This window comes from Chaetodon auriga, chromosome 5 (assembly GCF_051107435.1).
Source record: "Chaetodon auriga isolate fChaAug3 chromosome 5, fChaAug3.hap1, whole genome shotgun sequence".
NCBI classification, from domain to species: domain Eukaryota; kingdom Metazoa; phylum Chordata; class Actinopteri; order Chaetodontiformes; family Chaetodontidae; genus Chaetodon; species Chaetodon auriga.
In genome coordinates this window covers 16,747,236-16,774,503 of record NC_135078.1, presented here as the reverse complement: position 1 = coordinate 16,774,503, position 27,268 = coordinate 16,747,236, and the positions used below count along the sequence as shown (strand labels likewise).

Genomic DNA, 27,268 nt, shown 5'->3' with positions numbered 1-27,268 from the left:
CCCATTTTGAAGAACTAACTTACTCAGATAAAAACCATCAGTTCTCTTAACTGAAATCAATATAATCTGATTTTTTTCCCCCCCGACTGTTTGAAGCACCCAATAAGCTCTAAATCACCACATAACAAACATTTGGCCATAGTCTGTGAACAGTGTTCTGTCCAACTAATGAAAGTTTCTCCAGTATTCACTCTCTTTTGTCTCTGTTTTGATCTCCACCACCTCCGTCCTGTGTCTTTTTGCTAAATGCTACACTATGTCCAGCAGATAGTTGCTAACCTTGTCTGTCTGCTGTTGTGGTTGCAGGCAGATAGCGTGCAGATGTTTGCAGTTGCTTGTTGCATCTGGAAGCAACACTTACAAGAGCAGTGGAACTGACCCAAAACTTCAAGCTTGTTACCCATAAAACCAACACACTGTCTCTGATGGCTCAAGCTACAAATAAACTGGATCTTTCACTTCCCATAATGCAGCTCAATAGCATCTTTCATTGGACTCGCCCTGCTTGGTTAATGCACTGTTCTTTCAAACTTGACTACAGTATTTTATTTCTTGTGATTTTCTTTATGATTTTAGAGAATGATCAGTCCAATAACTGACTTGTTTGTGGTCACACAAGTTGCCTAAGAGTCATGCAACTCACCATCCGGCAGGCTGTCGCGGCTCAAACCCTCTGATCCTGGTCTGAGCACACTTCCTCAGCGTTCTCTGACAGATTGTTGGTTGTGTCAGTCCTCAGTTGTGGCTGCTTGTCATCTTTGCTTTGCATGCCCTCGATGCTTCCTCTTCCTCCTCCATGCTCTGTTATATTGCTGTGTGACCTGACCTTTTGTTAGAAAGCAGTCTCCTTTTTCTGGGTCTCTTTTATTCCTTCATATTTACTTCCAATTTACTTCCATTTTTTTCTCTACATTAGTACTTGCACACACACCACAATGTACTCTGAAGATTTTGCCAGATCTTTCTTTTACCTTGTGTTTTTTTTTTTTTTTTTAATAATCCAGTGTGTAGCCCTTCATTGTGGAGCCTTCGGTCCTGATATATTTTTGAATAACTGAATTATGGCTTTGTGCCTTATTTGAAATATTTGGTGCTGGATTTGATTTTACATGTAGCTAATGAGGCTAATGACAGGTTGACTAATGAAGAGTCAGGTAGCATTACAACATTTGGTTTGTTCCATGACACCAATTTGACTGGTGTAGGCCAAGGCCATTTGGATTTTTTGGGGAATACATTTTTCACCTATTTTGGGCCATATTTCATCCAATCTTTATCAAACTCAGCACATTCCATATCTAGATCACCCCGAACAAAACTTAATCTGTAGCGTTTGATACAGTTTCACCTGTAGGTGGCGCTCCTTCAAAGAATGGACAGTACAGTTAGACAAAAGCCCATTTCTGTGTAGTTTTTGCAAGCACATCTTTTCTTCTCACAAACTGATTCACCGTATGTGCTGTGTTGGAGTCAATTGTCTACATAAAGAAATTGTGCGTTTTTTAATTATAATTGGGAAATAAACCAAAAAATTCAGAGAGATCACCACTGTTAACCTGGAGACAACGTTCATGGCAAAACTGGACCAGTACTCAGCAGGAGGGGCCGCAGAAATGAATATTCAGGGTGTAACGAACATGCTGCCAGAGGCATGAATAAATATAATACAGTTCGTTTCAAATAGGAAAATCCACTCTTTTCTAGTAGGTTATGTGGTGTTAGTTGATCATGATTTATATGTTACCTCAGGCCATGAGTGGGGCTGTGTCACATGAGAGTGATACTGGTCTCAAAGTTGACAGGTAGCCAGAAATACAAGTTCACATGAATACTAACATTGTTCATTGCTGTCTGTATGTCTTAAAAGGAAACTGTTTGCAACTGCAACACTCGTAAGGGGAAAATATCTCAGATGATGCTTACAGTTTAGCCCTCTGCTCCAACTGAGAGTAATCTCAGGTAATCAGACACTGAAGTTCAGACACACTATACTTTGTGTTACTCTTGTTTTTCAAAATGATGACTTAAGACACTGACATTGATTCTGACCTACTTATGCCAGGATGGTGGTGGGAATATTACCAGTGAAGTGATGAAGATTGTCATAACCAGAGTTGCCAAAATGTCTGATCCAGCCAGTGCAAGGATTGTGCTTGAGGGAACAGAAGTCCTGAGAGACCTGAATGTACCTAGAACCTGTGCCTTGCTGATGGGGCTGAGATATGTATTCACCCTGAGCTACCCAAAAGAACTGGAAAACACTTTGAAGATATTCCTTGAGCTGGGTGGCCTGAAAGCCAGTCTGAAGGTAAAGTCTGAAAAACAAATTGAGCAGGAAATGCTGCACTGTTGTTTGCAAAGATCTGTTGTGCAGGCTGTACTGTTGACAGTTTATTAATGGACATTTTTCAGTAGATGAAGTAATCTGACTACTTCAAAGTCTCATGGGATGAGTTGGAATTACTTGAAAACATCCATGCAAATTGCTAACTTTTTTTTTTTTTACTTTTGTTAAAGATAATCCAGTTTGTTCTTTTCCAGAGTGTTCAGTATAGTTGTACAAATCCAGATTCATTTTTAGGCCGACTAACTCTTTATATACTATTAAATTGGCAAGTCTCTAGACTGTCCACGGGGAGGCAGTGGTGTCTATTTGTTGGAAGATGGTTCAGGGTCTCTTACAGCTGCAATCCTGCTGTCCTGTCAGAAGCACGTATCTCTTAAACATTGACCAGCCTGTTTTCATCTTTGTGATGATGCTTTTCCAGCTAATCCAAGAGGGACTTTAAGTAATTTGTTTATTTTAAGAAGCAGGACAAATTTCACAACGTGAAGAGAGTCACTTAATCCTTCAGTTTATCACTGACATTCATATTCAAAATTAACACATTTGGAGGTACATGGTGTGAAATATTGTACCTGAAAAGTAACTAGTAACTAAAGCTGTCAGACTAATGTAGTGGAGTAAAAAGTACAATCCCTCTGAGATGTAGTAGAAGTATAAAGTTGCACCAAATGGAAATACTCAAGGGATGTACAAGTACTCTATATATGTACTTCAGTAAAATGCTTCAGTAAATGTACTAAGTTAGATTCCACCACTGGCTATAAGCACAGTGGGCAAAGACACTGGCTGCGTCCCTCCAGTTTCCATGGGTCCCCTGGTTCTCTTTGGCCACTGTGGGGCGCTCTTTCACATGGCTCAGCTCAATTGGACACCAGCTCTTTGCAGACTTACAATGAAATAACATGGTGCAGGATCAACAGGCTTCTCTCACAAGACCCTGGTCATGTGACAGAGGATCACATGTCTTGGCTTATTTGATTTTTGGTATCTTAAGACTGTGGGAAATAGCTTTTCTAAGTAAAAAATATACTTTTCTAAGTTCTATCTGTGTACTTCACTGTAGATTTGCAGCAGTGCTGCATGTCCTGTGTTGGCATTTTATGTATCCATGTTTTAATCTTTTATTGTCCTCATCAGTGTCGTTGCTGTTTTATTATCATATTCGGTCATTGTTTGTTTGTTTTTGTTTTATAGATTTTTTTTTTTTTTTTTTTTTTTAATTGTTTTTAGCACTTAACAGCACCTTACCTCATTAGTGTATGGAGGCTAAAGTGTGCCCTATTTCCGCAATTGGAATTATCTGTTGTCTGTAAAAACAATTTTAAACAACTGCTTCTTTTAAATTTATAGTTATGTAATATAATTTAAATAAAAACATATCAATTCATTAGCTGTGATTCACATCCACTTTTCCCACAGTTGTCAGTACAGTATTCTTACCACCAGAGTAAATCAGACTGGACCTCAGACTCTACAAATCACAGGTTGTACCTGTCCCTGTCCCTCAACGTTAGGTCTACTCTGGTGCTGACTGCAGGGATCCTGCAGGTATTTCCATGCAGACTGAGCCTGCGACAGAGCATTGTGAACGTCTCGTCAGTGTTTGCACTGCAGGCCTTACAGTCCTGGGTGCTGTACTGCTCTGCCAAAGCAGCCAGAAAGATGATATTCAATGTGTTAGCTGAGGAGGAGCCGCATGTTAAAGTCCTCAGCTACTCTCCAGGTATATACAACTTTATATATTGACAAGATGCGTATTAACAGAAATATAGTATCCATGTTACAGCAAAGCAATGCTGTGACAACAATCATATGTGGATGGAAAAGATTTGTCTAAATGTGTAATGTCATCATATGAATTGTAATAGTATGCAGAAGACTGCAAAGGATTTGAGAAAAGAAAACAGGCTGAGAGCATAAAAGGCAACGCGACATTTTTACAACCCATTAGTCCTTCTGGTTTCCTTTAGGTCCTGTGGACACGGAGAAGGACATTCAGAGGTTAACAGGCATCAGTTATCATCTGTTAACCTGCCAGAAGTCTGCAGCCAAACTCATGAAGCTGCTTCTGGACAGCGCCTCCTCCTCAGGGACACATTTTGACTCCTTCGCAGTGTGATATCAATATGTAGCACCTGTTCTAAAAAGAAAGAGTGAAGAGCAGAAAATGACTGTGCCTCGTACAGTATATACAATGAAATAACTTTAAAGAAAGAACACTGACGTGCTTCAATAAGTGCTCTGTCTGAAAGCATCAGAGCTTGTGAGCATCTCTTAATTTGTTGTTTTGTTATCAGAGACAGAGTTATTCATCAGAATTGATCTTATTTGTCTGCTCAACTGTCATGATATTGGCTGCATGCCTTTAATCTATGATGTTGACTTGTAAATTTAATGTCACTCCTTCATGTTATTGTGTTTTTCATTTTTCTAAGAAAAGCTCTATGCTGAACCCAATTCAAGTCCTTACTACTAATTATTCGACCCTGTGTGAGCAGTGGTGTTGTGTTATGTCATAACTTATGTTGCAATTACAGAGAGAGAGAGAGAGAGAGAGAGAGAGAGAGAGAGAGAGAGAGAGAGAGAGAGAGTAAGTCAGAGAAAGCACCAGAACAGGGTAGAGGCGGAGAGATAGATCCACTCTGCTTCTGTCACACTTCCAGACCTCACAGCTGTCCAGCGTCACCACTGACTCCTGATAGACGGCAGCAACTGAGGACCAAAAATAGTCCTCAGGGGCCGGAGACCTACCAATTCATTTTCGGGGGTTGGGGAATTTCTGCTAGTTAACAGGACAAAAAGCTAAAAGCATGAGCATGAATTCAACTAAATGAAAGCATCTGAGAGAGCAACAACAAGCTTCAGCAGTGCCACTTTCATACAAGGTTGTTGGTTTTATTGACAAGCCTGTCCTTTCAGGACATTTTATATCTCAGAGACAAATCTCCGCCAACCCATTTTCTGTGTCTGTTGGTACAGTTCAAGAGGTGGACAGCTATTTTAGTACTGCGGGTGTGGAATGTGCAGTTGTCACTGAAGAACATAGAGGGCACAGATTGGTCTACGAGTTCCTCAACTACCCTTTCGCTGTATTTAGCTTCTCTCTGCCGCTGAAACACTCCTCTCTCATCCGTTCACCACTGATTCACTCTTCACCAGCATCTCAGGAACCAGTGCAGCTACCATGGAGAACGTGGCAATATTTGACTCACCTGGAAAGGGGAGGGGTCTGAAGGCTACCAAGGAGTTTTGGGCCGGAGATGTCATTTTTTCTGAGGCCAGTATATCAGCTGTTGTGTTTGACAGGTACGGTAATGGTGCAAATTGTGGATGTTGGCGCTCAGCGATAGGGGATGTGCTCAGATGTCAACATTGTGAGAATATTTGGGCAGCTGTTTGGACTTTTGGGACAAACTAATCATCAAATGTGGAAGGCAAAATAGTGACTGACAGCATTGGCATCTCTCAGACAGACTTTTGAAAATTTCTTAGAAAATAGATTAATAATAAAAAAAGCTGTTCTGTATGAGAACAGGGTGTAAAATCCAATAAAATGTAGGTATAATACTGAAAGTTTTAAAACGTGTTTCCACATAATGTGACAGGCCAGACTTCACTGTCTTTACATCCATCCTCCTACAGTGCCCATAATCCCAGTAATCCTCGTCCCTGCTATTTTTAAAGCTTTTACAACAGACCATCTTCTGCTTCAATGCGCTGATGAAGACTGTGAGATGCAGTATGGAAACACTGAGTTCAGAATATATTGTGATACATAGAAAGAATGAACTGAAAGATTGTCTTTAAAATGGTAAACATTCAGATAAAAAGGAGCTGACAACTGTCTCGTATTACTTATTGAGTCTAAAATATGCACATGCTATAATATATGGATCATAAGATCTTTCCCTTCTCCGCTGCCTCTCTTCTTCTGCAGTCTAGCAGAGCGTATTTGCCACAGCTGTTTCCGCAGACAAGACAAGCTCCAGAGGTGCGGCCAGTGCAAATTTGCTCATTACTGTGACCGAACCTGCCAGCGTGCCGGATGGGCCGAACACAAGCAAGAATGTGGTGCCATCAAAGCTTATGGCAAAGCACCGAATGAGAGCATCCGGTAAGTGGAGGGAAGATTTCCAGAAGATTTGCAGTTCATGATCTGACATCACCCGACCTTACAGGGGCACAAGACAGTGCAAGCAATGTCAGCTTACTTTTCATCGTAGTGACTGTAATGTAATCAGTAACAGCGCTGGTCATACTCTTCATTGTTCTTCCTTCGTGGTCAGTTTGGCGGCCCGCATCATGTGGCGCCTTGACAAGGAGGGGAGTGTGGTGTCTGACATGCAGATGACCACGCTGGAGGAGCTGGAGGACCACGTAGCTGACATGCAAGAGGATGAGCTGAAGGAGTTCAAAGTGGACATCCACAACTTCCTGGACTACTGGCCACGTAACAGCAAGCAGCACACGATTGACGACATCTCACATGTTTTTGGAGTGGTGCGTTTCTATGTGTAATCCCCTGTTAGGTGGCGAGGTCTTAAACCATAAAATCAGAAGCTTTTTTCTTCAAAGTGCATGAAGATAGTAAGCTGAACCTGCCCCTCTTCACCCAGTGACCAAAACTATTGTGTTCAGTCCACACTGTCAACTGGTTGAAATCAAATATTTTCACACTTAACACCAGCAATGGCTGACAAAGCAGCAGATATCAGATATGTTTCTTCATACCTGACTTTACAGCATGAGTTGTGCCATTTAACCTTAATACTTGACAGCTGGCACACAACACACCGGGTTAATGAGTGACTGTCAATTACCTGAAGGCACCAATTACCCGGTGAACATGAAGCAATCAGCTGATATGTGAAATGATATGTGATACAGTTCATGAGATGAAAAAAGCCGCCCAAACAAACCTTTAATCGGCCCACCAGGGTTAATGAATTTAAGATCGACTGGGTGTGATTCATCCTGTAACTCTATCTGCTGCAGCGGGAACTATGTATTGTTTTGATACAGCACACGTTGCCATACTCCTTCATTATGTTTCTGCTAAAAGTTCACATCTTGACATGAATGTTCACATGAGTATTTCCCCTCTTTCTCCCAGGTTAACTGTAACGGTTTCACTTTGAGCGACCAGAGGGGCCTTCAGGCAGTAGGAGTTGGTCTTTTCCCAAATTTATGTTTAGTGAATCATGACTGCTGGCCAAACTGCACTGTGATCCTCAACCACGGCAAGTAAGTAAAAAAATGAGTAGAAAGTACTCCTCAGTGATATTTATCCTTTGAAAATTTTGTTTGCATTCAGCTGAACTCGACTCTAACGTTAATAAAGATTTGCTGAATGTTTTCAGGGTTTGTGAGTGTGTGTTTACGTGCTGTTTGTGTGTGAGTGTGTGTTTGTCAGGTTTGGTGTAAAACTGCTTCCTGTTTGTCTTTCAGTCAATCGGCTGTGAATACTATGTTTCATTCTCAACGGAGGTGCGTTACCTCACCCTGAGCCTCTTTAAGTGTTATTTATTGAGCACCATTGAGACATTAAAAGCTTGATCAACATATCACTTCACATAACTGCCATCCTCCCTCCCTCTCCATCCACTGTAGGAAATGAGAGTGTTTGCCAGTCGTTTGTTGCACTGTAGGCTTGATGTGACCCTTCATATCAATATGTCAACATTATACTTGAGTGCTCTAACCCAGTGGTTCCCAACCTTTAACCTCAAGGGACACCTTTTCTATCGTTTAGTAAAGTGATGTATTTCGGGGATGTCTCATATTATATTCAATGCATAACAATAAGAGTACAGAACAGCTGATAAATTGTGCAATTAATCTAAATTGTGAGCACAATAACTGCAGGAAGTTTATATAAAATTAGCAATTTAGATGAATTTTGAGCAGATTATTGCCTGCGAATATCAGAGATACATTCTCCTGATATTTTTAGAAACGTTTTTCTGTCTATATTATGTATTTTTTAATTTTCAGTCGTATACACTTTGGCTTCTTCAGTCAGTGTTTCATTCTCCCTGACGCTTAGCGCTTTTGTTGTTTTAACTGCGTGTTTTTCTCATGCAGGACGAGGCTGTTCAGCAGAGTGAGGGCTCTGTGAATGTAACTTTATGTTTATATCTTAAATAATAATCGAAATTTTAAAAATACCAAACTCATTTAGTTTCCTTCACTGAAATGAATGAAATGCTGAGATATCTACTGTATATTTATTGAAAAAACTTTTCTTCTGCCAATTAAAATCAAGAAGCCTCATGACCCCTGTGTAGTTATGTTGACCCCTAGTGGGAATCTGGACCCCCAGGTTGGGAATCAGTGATTCTAACCTTAATTAAGCTTTTTCTGTAGAGGTGAAGGCTGGAATGGGTTTTTCTCTGCATTTTTCTTCACCTGCCGAAAGCTCTTTTTTTAACCACATATAATTTATCTGTCTGTCAAATCCACATAAAAGTTTTACTGATGGTTTCCCACTTGTTTGTCCATGTGTGATCACACCGTGTGCCAATCATACCAGCACAGACTGCTGTCTATTAGTAGCTTCTCTCATTTCTAACAACTTCCATTCCTATCAGTTCACCTCTCAGACCATGTAACACCAGACTAAAACATGGCAAAACAATATTTCCATGTAAATATTGAAGTTTGTAAGATAAATATCCACGATTATTTCAGATTTAAGCCTTTTATTAAACACATGAAATGGGGGGGAAAACAACTGAAAAATAAATGAAAGAAAATATCAGTTAAAAATGGAATGACCTCAATTTAGGCTTAAGTGTGAAATAATCTCTGTGATATTCATTAATATCCACTCCTTCAATCCTTCAGATGGATTGACTGAACTGAAAGCCACACTATGGAGCAGGGTTTCACCATCCATCTTAAACCGTGTGGGGAAAATAAGAAAGACTAAAGGATGCCTGCCTGTACTTAACTGTGCTTCTGTTCCTCAGGATTGAGCTGCGCTCTCTCGGTAAGATCGCAGAGGGAGAGGAGCTGACAGTCGCATATGTGGACTTCTTGAATTTGTCAGAAGAGAGACAAAGGCTGCTGAAATCACAATACTTCTTCGACTGCACCTGTGATTACTGCAAGGACCACATCAAAGATGACTTGAAGTTGGCAGGAAGGGAAGTGGACGGAGTCAAGGTTTGTGTCCTCGTGTGCCTGCGGTGATATTAATGTTGCTTGACAGGATGATTTTATACAGCACAGGGCAAAAAAGACCAAACCCTCTCACTACATTTAGTACTGAGTGGATGGGTGATAAGGACAGACGGGAAACACGAGAAGCAGAGCCACTGTGACTATTTTAAGCAAAGATAACTCCCAGCAGATTGTATGTGCATGCATTCACACATTCATTCACAGTGATGAGGAAAAAAGTCAACTTTTACTCAATAGCTTCAATCACTTTAAGGTCGTTAACCCTATTTAAGTGTTTTACCATCTACCATAAATCACAGTTTATCTATTTTATGTCATATTATTTCATTTACACTCAAAATCTAGCACCAAATAACTGACAATTTATCGTTTAACACTCTGATGTGTAAATCAATACGTGACACACCATAAAATGTGAAGTAATTGCATGGCCTTGACATTATCTTGATCTGTGAACCACGAGGCACTTCACTTCAGCCGAGTTTGTATGTGTGGGTCAGAGGTTATAAATAACATGTGACAGGGTCTATATATATATAAAACTCTATTTTTAACAACAGAGATTTGAAACATTAACCAAAACTGTTATGATATACTGATTTTGGTTGTTTAGAAATGTCCATGATAACTAAGAATTGTCTTTTTATTATATATAGAGTAAATCTTTGTTAGTTATAAGCAGGTCAAAGGACTTCTTCAGATAAAAGTAATCAGGCCTCCACTTTTATGGACTTCTACAAGGCAAACCTGTGTTGTCTTTAAAAATGAACAGTCTTTCATGGTGTATTTAAATGTCAACGTGTTAATGCTTGATTTCATTCATTAACATTCGTTCAATGTCTCCAATCATCAACCCATAGCCCTCAGAGGAGCAGGTGAAAGAGGCGACCGATTATTGCTTTCAAATGTTGGAGAAGATGGACAAGGCGCGGTTAAATGCTGACTACCATGAGGTATTGTATCACATCACCTGCAGCACCAATTGAAAATGATTATGATGCTCCACGCCACAGAATTCAAGACTTGTTTTTTCCTGCATCTCTCCATCCCCAACTCTACTCCCTGTGCTCTTTTGAAGATTTTTCTCTACATGTTGTTTCTTTTTCTCTCTTCAGGTGGTAAAAATCTGCAAGGAGTGCATCGAGAAAACAGAGCCGATTTTGGCTGACACTCACATCTACCTGCTGAAGATGTGGAGCACATTAAGTGAGGTGCAAGCTTACCTGCAGTACTTTAATGATGCTTCAGAATATTCCCGCAAAATGGTGGATGGATACATGTGAGTACAAAGATATTGGGCTGTCTGTTGTGGCACACATGAGCATCTTCAGCTTAAAAAAAATGACTAAAAAAATAATTAAATGAATCAAATCTCTTCCCCTGGCAGCAAACTGTACCACCCCAACAATGCCGCTCTTGGTATGGCTGCTATGCGAGCAGGAGTGACTCACTGGCAGGCCGGGGAGATAGAGGTTGGCCACGGGATGATCTGCAAAGCCTATTCCATTCTCATGGTCACCCACGGTCCAACACATCCCATCACCAAGGACCTGGAGGTAAACACCTCTTAATCTCTGCTTGCAAAATTGCATTTGCATGTGAAGATTTGGCTCTGCAAAATTGATATTTTTAGGCTAAATTTAGACAGCAGTGAGGTTACTTATCTTATTTTGGATGCTGTTCAAATGAGAAATGACGTTACTTGTTTTATTTTTATTTATTCTGACCAGGTCAAACCTTATTGTATACCTTATCACATCTAGTTTTAAGTGCAGATGTTTCCCTCCTGATGTTTCCCCAGGCCATGCGCATGCAGACAGAAATGGAGCTGAGGATGTTCAAGCAGAATGAGTATGTTTACCACAGTATGAGAGATGCTGCTCTGAAGAACAAACCGATGACCATGATGCACGAACCCAAGTCCATGGAGGAGGGAATCAAGAATCTCTTCCACCGGAGGAAGTAATCACAGAACTGCAGTCATTCAAAAATCCAGAAAACTGTCCTATTGTTTACCGTTAAGTTTTCTGAGTGATGGTGTGAGAATCCACTCAATTAGTCACATGATCTTTTTTTTTTTGGAGTTACTTTTCATTGAAAAGATGTCTCTGAACTTGTTTTGTTTTTATTAAACTATGTGGAACTGCGGAAATTCTTAATGTCAGACACAGTAACAGAAATATGTTTTAAACATGCAGTGCCAACACTTCTGCACCCATTTATTTATTTTTATTTATGCCATCAATGCTTCAGCCGTACTCCCTGATGTCAGATACATTTTAACGAGGTCTCAGCAGCTCAGCTTTTATGTGAATTTTGTTTTAATGTAACATTGCATAACTAGGGCTCTCATTGTGTGTCAAAGCAACACAATATTTACTTTAATCCTGAATAAAGTAAAGTTTTGAACCACACTACCAAACCAAAAATGCCACCAGCATTTGAAATTGTTGCCTCCACACATGTAATAAGATGTTCCTATCAATATGTTGATAGTTTAAAAATTGAATATGCAACTCAGTGGAATAAAGGCCTTTTGCCCCAGGGAATGCATGTAAATTAAAAAAATGGACTGGAATGACAAAGGGGTGGCGGGGGGGTACGACGTTAAATCTAAAAGAAAATCTAACTTTTGCATTTATTTTCCATTGGGCTTTTGACGCTGTACATGAATGACGCAATACTGCCTGAAAGAGTTGGGACACAGAGGCACCATAAGGACACCGGAGTGACAGCTGAGGGAAATCTGTCCTGGGATCAACCTTTCCAGAATACTACAGTCCCACCTTTAATGTGTAATCACTGGAAGAGAACAGCAAGCATTCAAAGCTGAATATTCTGTGGCTGCATAAGTTAGATTTCATTGAGTTGACTTCTCATGACACTGGAGAAAGTTAGACTCCCCCTGCTGTCTGTTGAGTGTTTCAGCATCCATATTTATTAGAGAGCACCTCCAGCATGCAGCTCGAAGTCATACAACTAATATTCACCCCATTGTTTAGTTTTATTTATGGCACCATGACTACACTGACACTGCTTAAGAAATAAAAAGGAAGTCACATGCAGACTTGTTAGCAGCTGGGCTGCTTTTGTACACCCAGCACAAGACAATTTAGACCCCGTTACTCATCATGTAATCGGTTTAGTGTAAACTGATCTTTAGCCAGTTGAACTCCTAAAACCTTGTGGAAGATATGTACCAATATCATTGTACCAATATTAGTGCCATGTCAGCCCAAAGAAACCAAGAACCAGTTCTGTGTTTTAACATTTTTATTATTCCCAAGTGCAGACATTTACATACGTTTGCTCGTCCTCTTGTATACAAGGCCACCGAGTGTCATAGTCTGCAAAGGAAAGCGTTAGAAATTTGTTAAGAGTCATGTAACGCTGAGTCATTAATAGTAGTGCTTTGTTTACTCACATTGACAATCGTGTTCGCATCCACCAGTTCTGTGACGGACTCAACTCCCTTCAGGGAGACCTTCAGCTTGTTGCCTTCACGTCTAACCACCGCCTTAAAGAAGCATCACAAGATAAGTTATCTGGGACAGCTCATTCTGGACAAACGTGCAAAAGATTTAGCAATAGTGTGCAGTTAGCACATACAGCTTGATTTCCACCGAGCTGTGCATTGTTTGTTCTGCATCCCTGAATTTAGGGTCCCGCTTACCTTGATCTTCTCTCCAGTGAGGGTCTCCATTTCTGCCTCCTTTCCGATGGTGAAGCTGTTGGTAAGGACCTTCGTGCCGGTGGTGATCGTCACTTTGAAGTTGTCACCATTCTCCTCAATCTCAGAGATACTCGTGAGGTCTTTGCCTTTCTGGATGAGTTCCTCAGGGACACCTTAAGACAGAAAAGCAATTGGTTTTAAAAAAGTGTTGCATTTCATTCCTCACAGTTGTGAATTTTGTACTATAGATTCACACTGCTGGACAAGCTAGCTAACCATGCATGACTGTAAACAAGTTTTCATTGATGAAAAGTCCAGTCCACAGCCACAGTGTGACAAAACACTACAGCTATTGGTCCAAAACAAACAAACCTCCATGAAAGAGCCGAAATCTTACCAATGGCCTTCATGAAAGGCTCAAAGTTCTCCTGAGACTCCAGTTGGTACTTTCCAGCAAAAGACATGGTGACAGGCAGTGAAGGTGGAGGGGAAAGCTCTAACCTACTGGTTTTATACTCTCAAACTCCGGCGTGTCAATCATTTACCACAGGTGTCTCCAATTAAAGCAACTCCAGTTCACTTCAGAGACGATCCACCAGCACAGATAAGGACAGACAGAGATAAAAGAGGTACAAGTTTGGCAACCCTTAATGCAGAGAAAAGCAAAAGTGTGTTTTGAAGAGCTTTGGTCCAAATGTAAGTAACGATCCTGAAAGTCTCAGCCACACACTAACATATGATGACATTGCACGAATCACGGCCCAAAAACTGCTGAGTGGACACAGTGTTGCTGTCAGATTTCAGTGGCTTCTCAATTTCTGTTCCTTCTTTTCATCCTGTTTCCCTCTGTTCTCCACCGTTTTGTTTTCCCTTTAGCCAATTCTTTCACGTCTTCCCTTCTGTCCTCTGTTCTACGTGATCTTTCACTCACTTTTGTCATTTTTCCAGTCAAAGTCTATGTGAAAATACTGAATAAGATGGTGTTTTACAGAAGGTGGAGGTTCAGAAAAGATGGTTTCTCTCTTAGAGCTAAATGTCATGAATGGAAAAATCTGCTGTTTAATGCAGGTTTTTCAAGGGAATCTTTTATCCTTATTTTGTCCAAAATAAGGAGGAAAAAAAATGCATATTTCACCAAACTATTCTTACATAATTTGTAATATTTTCCATGTTATTGAAAGGTTTAGCACAAACATTTAGCAGTTTTTTTAGCAGGTAAAACCCCTGCTTTTGTTCACTGTAACTTCCACAGTGTGAACTATACTCTACATTTCACTACAAAGGTACTTTACTCAGATGATGTCACTGGTCAAGATAAGCACCCCCCCCCCCCCCCCCCCAAAAAAAAAGAAGAGCTTTCACAGAGCAGTTCAAGATAAGACAAAATGATTAAATCAGTCACACTGTCAATAATCTCTCATCAGTGTTTCAGAGTGTTCACGTTCTTCAATCTGCTGTTTGTAATTCATTTGTTTGACATTCAACTGAACAAGATCTTATCGTTAAATCATGATGTTGACCAAAAAAATGGATCAAAGGTGATGACCGTCCAAGATAACCGTTATTACTGTTGCAACAGTGATATTGTGCTACTGGAGCTATCCCAAAAAAGTACACCGTAGCGTCATGTTAGGTTACGGGATTATGCAAAACAGAATATCTGAAAGATAAAGAAAACTGTGGGCTTTGTACATTTGCCTGATAAGCTTTATGCTGACTTCTTCTTTAAGGATCTACAAGGTTTTAGTCAGGTGGTTCTAAAATAAAAAAACAACTCTTTATACTCTCTCAAAACTTTATTTCAACATGCAGATATCTGGATGACCACTGTCAGTATTCATCCCTATTTTCATACATAAAAATATATTGACAAAGGGGGAAAAGAGCTAAATCAGAGTGATGACGACAAACAGAGAAGTACAACCATATGAATTACAACTACAAGTCCCACTTCTTCGAGTTTCCCATGAGACCTTGGCGTCAGGGGCAGCTCATTGGTGAACTCGATGAGAAGAAGTGTGACCAGCCAGATGCAGGAGCCTGAGGATGATGTCAGCGGGGTCACTACCTTCAAATTGGCTGGTTTGGTCGTCTCCCTCCTCCTCGATGAGGCAGGACTGGTCTGTGGTGCAGCTTTCTGTGGCAGGGTTTTAACATAACAAACACACGAGGAGTTATTAAGGACATGGTTGTCTGTTATTAAGCATGCACTTTACAACATGCTGTTATCAGGTTTTGTGACCTGGCACCATGAACCTTTTCAGAACAAGATGGCAAATGATCAAAAGCAAAGTTCACAGTGAGTGAAGAAGCAGGAACTCAGTATGCTGCTTATCTAACTGCACTTTACTCTGGAGAGAGAGCTTGCATGAAAAAAATGCGTGCAGCTCAAAAGATATCAAGCTTTTAATCTTAGCTGCATTTGTAAAATAATAGATGAAAATGTATATCGACTTTCTGTCTGTGCCACAGAAGCAGTGCTTTGTCCCATTCAGCTAAATCAAACTTGTAATAGAAGAGAAAGATGCTAGAAAACCACAAAAAATCACTCCTAGTGGTGTAAAGTAACAAAGTACATTTACTCAAGTACGGAAGTTAAGTACAATTCTGTACTACTGCACTCAACTATTTTAATTTAATCTACATTTCAGAGGGATATATTGTATTTTTACTCCACTACAATTATTTGACAGCTATAGTCACTGTTACAGATTTTAAACACCTATGACGAGTATATAAAATATGAAGCATTGCTACACAGCATATTAAACCACCCGATAGTACATGAAAGAACTACAATCGACTCCACTTTAGTCAGCTACAGCACTACAATGCTGTTTTCACAGTAATGCAATGCAGAAATTATTATAATACATATATATCAATAGAATTCTAACTGAGGCATTTTGCCTGCATAGCCACTAACCCTTTTATACTTAAAGCATATTTTGCTAATAACACTTCAGTACTTTTACTTCAGTTTCAAATGCAAGACTTCCAATAGAGTATTCTCACGGAGTGGTATTGCTACTTTACTTCAGTAAAGGTCTGAATGATACTAAATGTACTTCCTGACCTGCATCACAGCAGAGTCCTGAAGCAGCGCAGCGTCCTCCCTCAGATCCACAGGGTCTCCCTCCCGCCTGGCAGGGGGTGAGCAGGTAGTTCTCCTCCACACAGTGAGCTGCTTCTGGGGAGCCTAGCAGGCAGCCGAAGCCCTCCCCACAGCAGATACTGGGGCCGAAGCAGCGGCCCCTGTCTCCGGGGCCACACGACATGCACTGGTAGAGAAAACAATCGATGATTATTGGTAAGTGCTTTTTTTGTGATTTGCTCTTTATCTGAGTCAAAGCTGTAAGGATAGAGGGTCTTATGCTTTATGGATTATAAAACCTTTGGTGAAGTATGATTTTGGATTATATGCAAACAAAACGCAATTTACTTGAAAAAAAAAAACCCTCAAACAAAAAGAGATTTAAAAAACCCTTTAAATCTGTTTGTGCGTAAAGCAGCTCACCTTGCGCAGTGGTGCATCCATGATGGACCTTTTCCCGCCGATGGGACAGTTAGAGATGTAACACGCTGAGCACACAGACAGGAGAAACAGTAGGCACACAGACACAGCAGCTCCACTCATTTCTGCTGAGAGAATGTAAGAAGGATGGAAACGAGTTAGTGCAAACATACAACACAAAAAGTCACACAATCTAAGCTGGTCGGATATCCGCAGAGATAAAACTCACTTGTTCCTTAATGTCTTGATGAGCAGTAGAGTTCAGGTGCTCGTTTCAGATGCTCCAAGATGCTTCTTCTGTTTCTGGAGCCTCTGACATGTCTTATATACTTCCAGAGGTTCTTTTGAGAGTGACACAGAAACCCATAAGCCACTTAGAGATCCTTAATGAGTCCATTTTGGTCACGGTCACCTCCAGAGATGAAGCTGACCACTGGGCAGGCCGGGTCAAAGGGCCAGCCAGTTCTGTGGCCCCTCTTTGCTTCTTGCTGTTGAGGATCATTATAGAAGGGCTCGTGGTGCGTGACCGTGCATGTTAGCGATGACAGGAAAGTCAGAGAGGTCAAGAGGAGATTAAATTATTCAGAGCATGACACGAGAGTAGTACATCTTTGATCTGCTTTTGCTAAAAAAAGAGGAGATATATTTTAAGGATTTTCGTCTTATTAAGTTCTTTTTCCAGGACAGAAAGTTTCAGGTCATGAGAAGAAGCTCTGAACCTCAGGCCTGTTGAGCCGCCATGATGGCTCTGAAGGGCCTTACACAGTTTGGTTGTAGACTGGATGTTTGCAAACAAACACAACAATGGCAAAAAGACACACACACACCCCTAAAAATGTTCCTTTCCGTTAATAAAATCCTTAATTCCTCGCAGCAATTGACGCACACATTGTGCAGGTCTGAGGTTGATTGGTCTCATGAGCTAATTAACACAGCTAATGATCGGCCACAACCCATAAAAGGCCGTTTCGCTGCTTCAATGATATGAGCTCAATTACTGCAGCTCCCTCCTGATCTACTAAGTGCCACCTCATCTCAATTAAAAGCAAGTTGATAACATCATCTTTGTTCGCTAACTCCTTGCAGGACATGGAGACGTGGACTGCCATTGTTTAGATTTCACACTCGCAGACAGATCATAAAACATAGCTGAACTCACCATATGAAGATAAGCAAGACAAGCTGTGGTCATAAAGTGGTGGAAACTGGACCGCTACTTAAACAATAGGCCACTCTTGCCTCCTAGTGGCTGTGTTGACACATTTAATCTATTTATGCATTAATTTTTTTTATTTTCTGTCACTGGTTTCATCTGTTGGGTTTTGCAGGAGGTGGACAAAATAATAGAATTGCCTATTATGCAATATTGTGCAATCCATTATAACTCCCCAAACAAGACCCCAAAAATTAGAAAGGATTTTTAAGAAATGAAGAAAGGTTTTCTTTAAAAAGGAGGAAGGCAAAACTGAACATCAAAAGTTTCACAGAGGTGGTGTTTGTTGCAGGGCTTTTCGGCTGGATTGCATTATATCATACAAGTGTTAATGGTATTGTGCACAGCCCCTGCATGATAAACACTGTGCACTTAACTGACTGACTATAAACTTTATCTGCTGGAGCCTTAAAGAGCTGACATATCTTTAACTAAAATGCTGCTCACAAGCTTAAAATCTTTCGTATTCCATCTAAAAACATGAAAGATTTTATTCATTCTAGATGTGAAATTGGTCATCCTTGACATTCATTTGTTTGAGCTGTATAAAGAGAAAGGCTGAGATCATCTGCAGCATGTCACTTCACAGCTGTTAAACATTCAAACTGCATTGTTTTCTTGTGCAACATCAGATCTCGCCTCCCCGCGTTCCTCCAAAAGCTGTGCAAATCCCTATTTCATAGAGAAATGGAGATGTCTATCTAGTGTTTCCTTATTTTTCTGCAGGAAGGCACTCGGCTTGTTGACTTCCTCTCCCCTCCCTTCCTTCCTTCTCTCCGAAGGTACTCATCTGAAAAATGAGAACAAAGTGATTGTTCCTGTTCTCTTTCTTAAGTCACTTCAAATGCTATCCGTGGACGGGCGGCTCATTGTCAGGAGGCTTGCAGCGCGAGCAGGAGGGAGAGAACGCAGGTACAGGTACAACAGCAGCAGCTGCAAGCAGCTCTTCAGCCACAGCATCACAGAAAACACACTCTGCTACACTCAGCTGGTAAGTTCCACACACAGACTTCGCTGCAGCCTCACACAAACACACACTTACATGCTACTGACTGGCATGTGAGGAGGGGCTTCGATTTTAATGGATTGTTTGGAATGCATGGTGTGGCAAAGTACAGGCTGGGGTCTCTGCACAGTGCACCCTAAGTGGGAGAGGATAAGAGAACGGGATCATATCCAGGACAGCATTTAAAACTGGCTGAAAGGGAAACACTGAACATTTCAGTTTGCATCTGAAGTTGTGACAAAATCTTGGGAAGAAGCGGGAAAACTTTCTTCTCGCATTCTGCATGTCACAAATTGACATCCAAACACTTGTGTTCCTGTAATGTGTATTTCCATTATTTATTGGTATGAAGCAACATTCCCTGTTTTTAGAGTGTGTTGTAAGTTTTCAAAGTGTGTTTTTGAAGAAAAAAAAAAATTACTTACGTTAATGTGATTTTGTGAATTTATCTGAAATCCCTGCACTGATCTTCATCTCATGAATCATCCTCACTTGTTGTCATCATCTTTTCAACATCACTAAAAGGTGACTCAGTCATATTATGTAGCATTTGCATGTGTGTGAATCTGGATGTCTGAGTTTAGAGCTGAAACAGTCGATTGATTGATGAGTCAGTCAGTGGAAAACAAAGTATGGTGTTCAAGACATTTTTTTTTTTTTTTTTAGCAAAAATAACAAAATATTCCCTCCAAATTATGAGAATTTGTTGCTTTTCTTTAACTTATGTGATTGTACACTGATTATGGTCAGAAAAAAACAAGACATTTTAAGATGTCCCCTTGGGTTTGAGGTAATTGTAACAGGCATTTTTCACTACTTTCTGACATTTTTTGACCAAACAGTTATTTCAGAAATAACCTGCAGATTAAGTGACACTGAAAAATATCTTTAGCTGCAGGATTGTGATGTTCGTATTTTGTGTGCACTATTACATTTGAAGAGTAGTTTCTGCATCTGCAACAGCCCACAGAGATACAACAAGTAACAGACAATAAAGTAGAACTTGTGGTCATGATACAGTAGATTGATATGGTTCTCAGCAGTTTCTCATTGATAAGTACTGAGCTATTTACAGAAATAGAATAGATATGTACAACACTGCTGAGCACAATTTGGATGTGATGCAGAAGTAAGACAGTTCCCCTCTCATCTTTTCACCCATGACCATCATCTATAGCGACGTATGCGCATCGAAACTGCAGTGGAGCAGTTATTTCTAGCTAAATGACACCCTAACATGTCAAAGTTTTATGCTTTTCAGTTACTTAATCAAGCTCAGACTTCAGGTTGCTCACAGAGATAGAGATCAAAAACATCACGTAGCAGTGGAGGAGAAAAGAGGAAGTTCTTCCTGACTATCAGTGCAAAAAAACAAAGATGAACAGAGCAGAGAGAAAAGACAGGGAGAAGCGAAAAATGTGCGGGAGGTAGAGGTGAACATTTTACAGTTAACTTCCTAATTTCAGGAGAGGAGAAGATCTGTGTGAAAGGAAGTGAAAGGTTTCAGGTTGAAAACCAGAATATGTAGGTGTTGGTACAACGCTGTATGAGTGCCTGGTTACACTCCTTCCACACCTTCAGAGAAACATGTTTCATATCATACACAGAAACCAGACACACACGTCAGATGATCAGTTTTTTTCTACAAATGACGTGTCTTATTAGGGTTACAACAATTACCACTTGGCTGAGATTAAGCTCTGTGCTGTATAATTTGAGGTACCATTTCCACTGTATTCATCTACTTCACTACACTGCAAATGAAAATATTGTAGTTTTCACTCCACTACATTTATTTAATACCAACAGTAACTCATTAATTTTCAGATTAACACTTTATTTAAAAAGGCACACAATGAGCTTACTAAATAAAATGTATTGTCAAAGATTAAATCAGTGATTCATAACTTTGGCACCTTGTCGATGAGTTTTCAACAGTTCCACCAAAGAGATATTTCCCCTTTAAACATCTCAGACAGTTTCTTTTAAATAATTGATTGAGGCCCAAAGACATAAAAGTATCAAATATTTCACAAAAGCAAAGATTCAATCCAAAGTCAAAAGGCACTTTAAAGGGACTGAAACAGTTAAAACTAACCCCATCTACAACGTGCATTAACACATCAGCATGAATGATTTAATAATTCCATATACAGTGACACATGAGTCACAGGTGATTTTTTATGAAGTATGAGTACTTTTACTTTTTAGGCTTTAAGTACATTTTGCTGAAAATACTACTGCACTTTTACTTAAGTAGAATGTCTAAAATTGGTGGAGTTGCCCTTTAAGTAAAGGCTCTGAATGCTTCTTCCACCTGTTACTAAGGACATTTAACCATGTCTTGTACTCTTTTGAATGTAGAAAGAAGATGGAAACAGACAGAGTAAATTTCCCATCAGCAAAAAGTCCTCCTCTCAGAGATGAGCCAAGACAAGCCTCTCAGCACAGTTTCTACCTAAGCCCACCTCCGTTCTACATTAAGCCCCCAAAATTCTCCCCTACCAGATACCCCAGCACATCACCCACCAGAGACCCCTACACTGTATTCAGCCCTCCTGCTTTCTTTCCCATGCTTGGCCCCGGTTACACCCAAAAGGAAGGATCCCAAAAACGCAAAAGAACTCCTTTCAAGATGGACGCACCAGGAGGTGAATCTCCTGACAGAGGAGCAGAGGAGGCAGAGGAAAGAAGCAGTAAGAAGACGGTGGACCTCTCCCACATCCCCTTCTCCCTCGCACCTCGCCCCACTCTCTCCCCATCTCCTAAGCCCACCCCTGGTATGATTGAACTAAACAGACTGCAGCTTCATCACAGATCACCAGGTATGAGTCTACCTGTGCAGGTGAAACAGGAGCCTCTCAGTGCTTCCCCTGTTTGGCCTCCCTCTCCTCTCCTTCTCCACCCTCCCTACTTCCCATCTCTGCACCACAGCCTCCTCCCATACCCCTTCTTTATGCCCGGCCCCGTCATGCATCTCTCCCCCAGTTCTTTCTACCCAAGAGAGGACCTGCGCCCCAGGCATCGTGACCGTGACGGACCTCCTCGCGGTGGGACAACCAGTGCTGAAAAGCTTGGTCTCAGCGTCCACGTGGATGACAGTTATTATGTAGACGTGGGAGGAGACCAGAAGCGATGGAAGTGTCGTATGTGTGAGAAGTCCTACACCTCCAAGTACAACCTGGTCACACACATCCTGGGACACAATGGCATCAAGCCACATGGATGCCACCTGTGTGGGAAGCTGTTCAAGCAGCTGAGCCACCTGCACACACACCTGCTCACACACCAGGGCATGAGGCCCCACAAGTGCCAGGTGTGCCACAAGGCCTTCACTCAGACCAGCCACCTGAAGAGACACATGATGCAGCACAGTGATGTGAAGCCGTACAGGTATGTGTTCAGTAGCAGTACATTGAGTGCAATGTTTTAACCGGAGTCAAATTCCTTGTATGTAGACACATGCTTGGCCAATAAAGCTGATTCTGATTCCTCTTCTTTCGCACTCTTTATCTGCCCCTCCAGCTGCAGTGTGTGTGGCAGAGGTTTTGCTTACCCGAGTGAGCTTCGTGCCCATGAGCTGAAGCATGAGAAAGGCCAGGAGAACGTATGTGTGGAGTGTGGACTGGATTTCCCCACCTTGGCCCAACTGAAGAGGCACCTGACCGCACATCGCGGTCCCACCTTGTACAGGTGAGCAAAAAAAAAGTTCTCTTTGCTGAAATACCATTATGATTGTGTTGCTAAAGCAGTAGTTCAATATTTTGGGAAATGCCCTCATTCGTTTTCTTGTCGAGAGTTAGATGAGAAAATTGATAGCATCATTGTCTGTACATTAAATTTGAAGCTATGGCTAGCAGCCAGTTAGCTTAGCTTAGCATAAAGATGGAAAAAGGAGGAAATAGCTTGCATTGATTGGTGAAACAATAACAAAATTTGCCTATCACCACCACTAAAGCTCACCAACACTTTATATATGATTTGTTTAATCAGTAGAAAAACTATCCATGATAGTTTTTTCCCCTTTTTTCAGTCTTTGTTCTCAGCTAACCAGTTGCTAGCTGTAGCATATTTACCACACAGACATGAGTCATATCAATCATCTGATTCAATCCTTGGCAAGAAAGCACACAAGTACATTTCCCAAAATGTTGAATACTGCTTTAACATTTCAGTACTCTATTTGGCTCTGTAAAGAGGTTGCTGTTTACCTGTTGTCCCTGCAGGTGTGCAGAGTGCCAGAAGACTTTTCAATACCCAAGCCAGCTTCAGAACCACATGATGAAACACAAAGACATCAGACCGTACATCTGCAGTGAGTGTGGGATGGAGTTCATCCAGTCACACCACCTGAAACAGCACACCCTCACTCACAAAGTAGGTTTAATTATGAGGACAAAGAGAAGATGCAGCATGTGTCAGTGGTTTTTGACAGGAGTTGGAAGCACAAGAAAGGCTTTTTTGGCATCAGGCAGTTATCAATTTTGCTGTCACACCAAGACATTTCCATTAATCCTTGTGTACATTTTGGATAGTGAAGATGGCTGACAGAGTTTGGACACGAGCCTAACAGGTTGCTTTGGCAGCCATCTCAAAGCAATTTCCCGTAAATTCTGTCCTGAAGCTATTTTTAACCCCTAAACATCCAGTTTGTATCTTATATTTCCCCTTTAGTAGCTTTAGGGTGACAAAAGCCACCTGATTCCACACTGTGCGACAGTATTACATGGAAATATACTAGATGAGCTTGCACAGTCTTAACTGAAGTAATATGTTTACCCTGATAAAAACCAAGACTTTGTGTGTTTACGGCTGCACATTTCCATCAAATGAGGGCTTTTGATGTCTTGGTGTCATTCCATCGACATTTCCCAAAAATGGTATCTTTGTAACTGTGGGATCTGCACACAAAACAAAAAAGAAAAAAGTAAGTTAGTAAAATAAAGCTACGGTTAGAGGTTAAACTAATCCAAATTTGAAGCAGCAGACAGTCTCATCTATTTCTCACACTTCCACATTCTCTCGTTCTTCAGGGGGTGAAGGAGCACAAGTGTCGCATCTGTGGGCGTGAGTTCACCCTGTTGGCCAACATGAAGCGCCATGTCCTCATCCACACCAACATACGGGCCTACCAGTGCCACATGTGCTTCAAGAGTTTTGTCCAAAAACAGACTCTCAAGGCTCACATGATTGTCCACTCGGACATCAAGCCCTATAAATGCAAGGTTGGTCAAATTTAACATATCAGAACCATAATCGTTCCGTCACCTCAACCAAGTGGTTATTGTTGCAATCGTAACAACAAACACCTTAACTAGGTATCAGTGGTTAGAGAAACCGTGGTTACCTGCCATCACATAACAATAGATAACGCGTCCATGCGTTGTTCTAAAGGGTGGTTACTAACCATGTATTTTGTCGATTACATGCAGGACTTGTTGGGTAATTATGAAGCTACCGCCAGCAGCTGGATAGCTTAGCTTAGCACAAAGACTGGAAACAGGGAGAGACAGCGATCCTCCATTTGTCCAGATGTAACAAAATCTGCCAAGCAACACCTCTAAAGATGACTGACATGTTATAGTTCATTTGTTTATTCTGTGCATAAACCAAACTGTAAGTAATACATTACAGGGAGTTCTGTAGCAGATTTTGTTTCCTCTGGACAGAGTTGGCTACCTGTTTTCCACTGTTTCCAGTCTTTGTGTTATGCTAAGCTAACTTCAGATTTGGTGCCAGACATGAGGATGGTTTCGATCTTCTCATCACACTCTCAGCAGAGAAAACAAATTAGGCGTCAAGACTCCAGCACTGTTGTAAACTGAAACTAAATAAATGAAAGCATATTTGATCACAGCCCAGAACCAAACCTGTTATATTTAGTGGTAATTAAAGGGTTTCGCCACTTTTTGGAGTGTCTGTTTTGACCTTGGTGTTTGGTACGAAGACTCAGACGATGACCAGATAGCAATGAGGCTTTTGGCAGGAGGACCCTCCTTGTCCATAGGAAGGATATCGCCGCACAAACTGCCTCTCTAACAATGGCCCCCCAGCCTCCCCGGAGAACAGGGCCCTCAAATAGATTTCATCTCGCTTTCTCTGCTGCTGGAGGGAGCTTCCTGTTTTCTCACGGTCCTCTTGGACAGTTTACAGTCCCTCTCTCCTCCTGAAGGAAAGGACCACCCTAATAAAAAAGAATGCAGAGGAAGGACAGCGCAGGAGTTGCCCTTCCCTGTTCTCCTCCTGGCCCTGTCTCAATGTTGCTTCCTCTCTCTCTCCCTCTTTCTGTTTTTCTTGTGTGTGTGTCAGGGAGTGAGAGAGGGGAAGACAAAGAGGAAAAGAGGAAAACAAGGATAGAAGGAGGGAGAAAGGGTGTGTGTGTCCATGTGTATCTGCACATTCATTCATGATTACGTGTAGCTCTACAACACGGCATTCTGCAAAAAATAGTCATCTGACAAAGGCAGGGGATTAAAAAACAATAGGTGGATGGTGCTGGCCTATTGTTTTGTATCCTCAAATAATGTTTATTGCAGCCAGTGGTGGCAAGTAACTAAGTATATTTACTCAAGTACTCTGTTAGTTAGAGGGAAACATTTTACTTTTTACTTAGTCGACTACATTTATTTGACAGCTAGAGTCACTAGTTGATTATCAGATTGAGAACTGACATACAAAATAAATGGTCAGCCTTTTACTGTAGAGTACTGACACTTTTACATAAAAGGAGATTATCCATTGATCCTCCAGGAAACAAGCTTATTCTTTGCAGGGACTTAGACAAAAACACACCACTTTTACATCTGTATGGTAAATATGTAGCTTGAGCCAACATCTGGTTAGTTTAGCTTGGCATAAAGATGGGAAACGGGGAAGCAAGCCTGACTCTGTCCATAGGCAACAAAATACACTACCAGCACCTCTAAAGCTCACTGATTAACAAGTTACACCTCATTAGTTTAATCTGTGCAAAAACTGAAGTTAAAATATGACAATTCATCACAGCTGAGTTGCAAGGAATTGCACATCAGCCATACATTATTGTAAATGTTGTGTAGAAAATTGCTATGTTTCTTTTCTGGTTGATGACACTCCTCTCCCTTGTCTTTCAGCTTTGTGGGAAGGAGTTCAACAGGATGCACAACCTAATGGGACACATGCATCTCCATTCAGACAGCAAGCCCTTCAAATGCCTTTACTGTCCAAGCAAGTTCACACTGAAGGGAAACCTCACCAGACACATGAAGGTCAAACATGGCGTCATGGACAGAGGGCTGGATGAAAGATGTAAGGCTGCACATGATGTAGCTGATGTATGCATTTCACATGTAAAAGTCGCTTGATATAATTGCTTGTATCTCTGACTTCAGTGTTTAGGCAAAGAGGAAGATTCTGCCTGTCCACTCCCATGGGCCTCCTCACCCACTTCAGCCAAGAAGAGCCGTTTGACCTCTCCCAGAAGCCCCCGGGCCTTCGTCTCTCCCAGTCTGATGGCGAGAGTGTGCCTGGAAGCTCGTGTCAGGAGGAGGACGAGGAGAGTTTGTACAGAAGGAGCCAGTACAGCCCTGAGGTGGACCACCACGAGCTGGAGGAGAGAGGGCAGGGGTCTCCAGGTGAACTCAGGCCAAGGGAGAAGCAGAAACAAATGTATCATCATGGTTTAGATGAAGAGACGTATGAGAGAGAGTCAGCAGCAGAGGGACACGCTGTAGATCCCAGAGGTGAGAAGGTGCACCTCCTAGAGTCAGAGGAGACATCCGAGATGGCCTATGAATCTGAGTTGGAGCTAGGCGACCAGGTGCACCACTATGAGACAAGCCGTAGGCAGTCGTATGGTTATGACTCTGATTCAGAACTAGAGGATCATCACCAAGAGCTAGAAAGCAAACGGCAGGCGGACGGCTTTTGTGATGCCGCAGAGAGGAGCGAGAGCAGATCAGATGTAGATGAATTCATGTTAGTTACGGATCAACAGGATGAAGAAGAAGACAAAGAATGAGAAAAGTTTGATAAGAAGATGCAGGTTTTATGGAAGGCAGATGGGGTTTTTGTTGACAGGAAAATGGAGAGGATGTTCAGGAGACACGCCCCTGAAGAGAGAGCAGAGTGTGGAGGTCTTAAAATAAAACTCATTATGGAGGATGTATAGTAAGAAAAGAGAGATGAACATATTGTGTTTATTAAAAGAGCAACTGAAATACAAAGCTGTGAAGCGTAATGCATGTGCAGAACATATCAACGGAGGGTTAATGTGCATTTATAAGTGGACATGTATGATTAGGGTGGAGCTTCTTTGTAGATAAAATGCAAAAATATATTTAAGAAGTTTT

At 41.2% G+C, this 27,268-nt stretch overlaps 4 protein-coding genes across 6 annotated transcripts; 2 read left to right on the top strand and 2 right to left on the bottom strand.

The window, feature by feature from the left end:
* The first annotated feature begins 5,376 nt into the window (after nt 1-5,376).
* smyd1b (SET and MYND domain containing 1b) lies at nt 5,377-11,643 on the top strand. Of its 2 annotated transcripts, XM_076731287.1 has the most exons (10): nt 5,481-5,653; nt 6,285-6,461; nt 6,634-6,847; nt 7,461-7,591; nt 7,796-7,834; nt 9,319-9,514; nt 10,393-10,485; nt 10,648-10,811; nt 10,920-11,088; nt 11,334-11,567. In XM_076731287.1, exons 1-10 carry the CDS (start codon nt 5,532-5,534, stop codon nt 11,496-11,498), a joined length of 1,470 nt encoding a protein of 489 aa, XP_076587402.1. In that variant the 5' UTR covers nt 5,481-5,531; the 3' UTR covers nt 11,499-11,567. The 2 variants fall into 2 exon arrangements, with proteins under 2 accessions (XP_076587403.1, XP_076587402.1); XM_076731288.1 differs by lacking the exon at nt 7,796-7,834 and having other exon boundaries at nt 5,377-5,653; nt 11,334-11,643.
* A 1,150-nt stretch (nt 11,644-12,793) lies between these two features.
* Nucleotides 12,794-13,919, bottom strand: LOC143321127 (fatty acid-binding protein, liver-type-like). Its single transcript, XM_076731271.1, has 4 exons — nt 13,603-13,919; nt 13,206-13,378; nt 12,957-13,049; nt 12,794-12,879 (listed from the first exon to the last, which is right to left on the bottom strand). Exons 1-4 carry the CDS (start codon nt 13,667-13,669, stop codon nt 12,829-12,831), a joined length of 384 nt encoding a protein of 127 aa, XP_076587386.1. The 5' UTR covers nt 13,670-13,919; the 3' UTR covers nt 12,794-12,828.
* A 1,063-nt stretch (nt 13,920-14,982) lies between these two features.
* LOC143321423 (isotocin-neurophysin IT 1-like) lies at nt 14,983-17,041 on the bottom strand. Of its 2 annotated transcripts, none has more exons than XM_076731748.1 (4): nt 16,949-17,041; nt 16,723-16,844; nt 16,282-16,486; nt 14,983-15,342 (listed from the first exon to the last, which is right to left on the bottom strand). In XM_076731748.1, the coding sequence occupies exons 2-4, from the start codon at nt 16,840-16,842 to the stop codon at nt 15,197-15,199; spliced, it is 471 nt and encodes a 156-aa protein (XP_076587863.1). In that variant the 5' UTR covers nt 16,843-16,844; nt 16,949-17,041; the 3' UTR covers nt 14,983-15,196. The 2 variants fall into 2 exon arrangements, with proteins under 2 accessions (XP_076587863.1, XP_076587862.1); XM_076731747.1 differs by having other exon boundaries at nt 16,723-16,847; nt 16,949-17,025.
* A 1,745-nt stretch (nt 17,042-18,786) lies between these two features.
* Nucleotides 18,787-27,268, top strand: znf366 (zinc finger protein 366). The gene is made up of 7 exons (XM_076729929.1): nt 18,787-18,923; nt 21,303-22,331; nt 22,464-22,631; nt 23,165-23,315; nt 23,972-24,163; nt 26,051-26,225; nt 26,309-27,268. Exons 2-7 carry the CDS (start codon nt 21,310-21,312, stop codon nt 26,935-26,937), a joined length of 2,337 nt encoding a protein of 778 aa, XP_076586044.1. The 5' UTR covers nt 18,787-18,923; nt 21,303-21,309; the 3' UTR covers nt 26,938-27,268.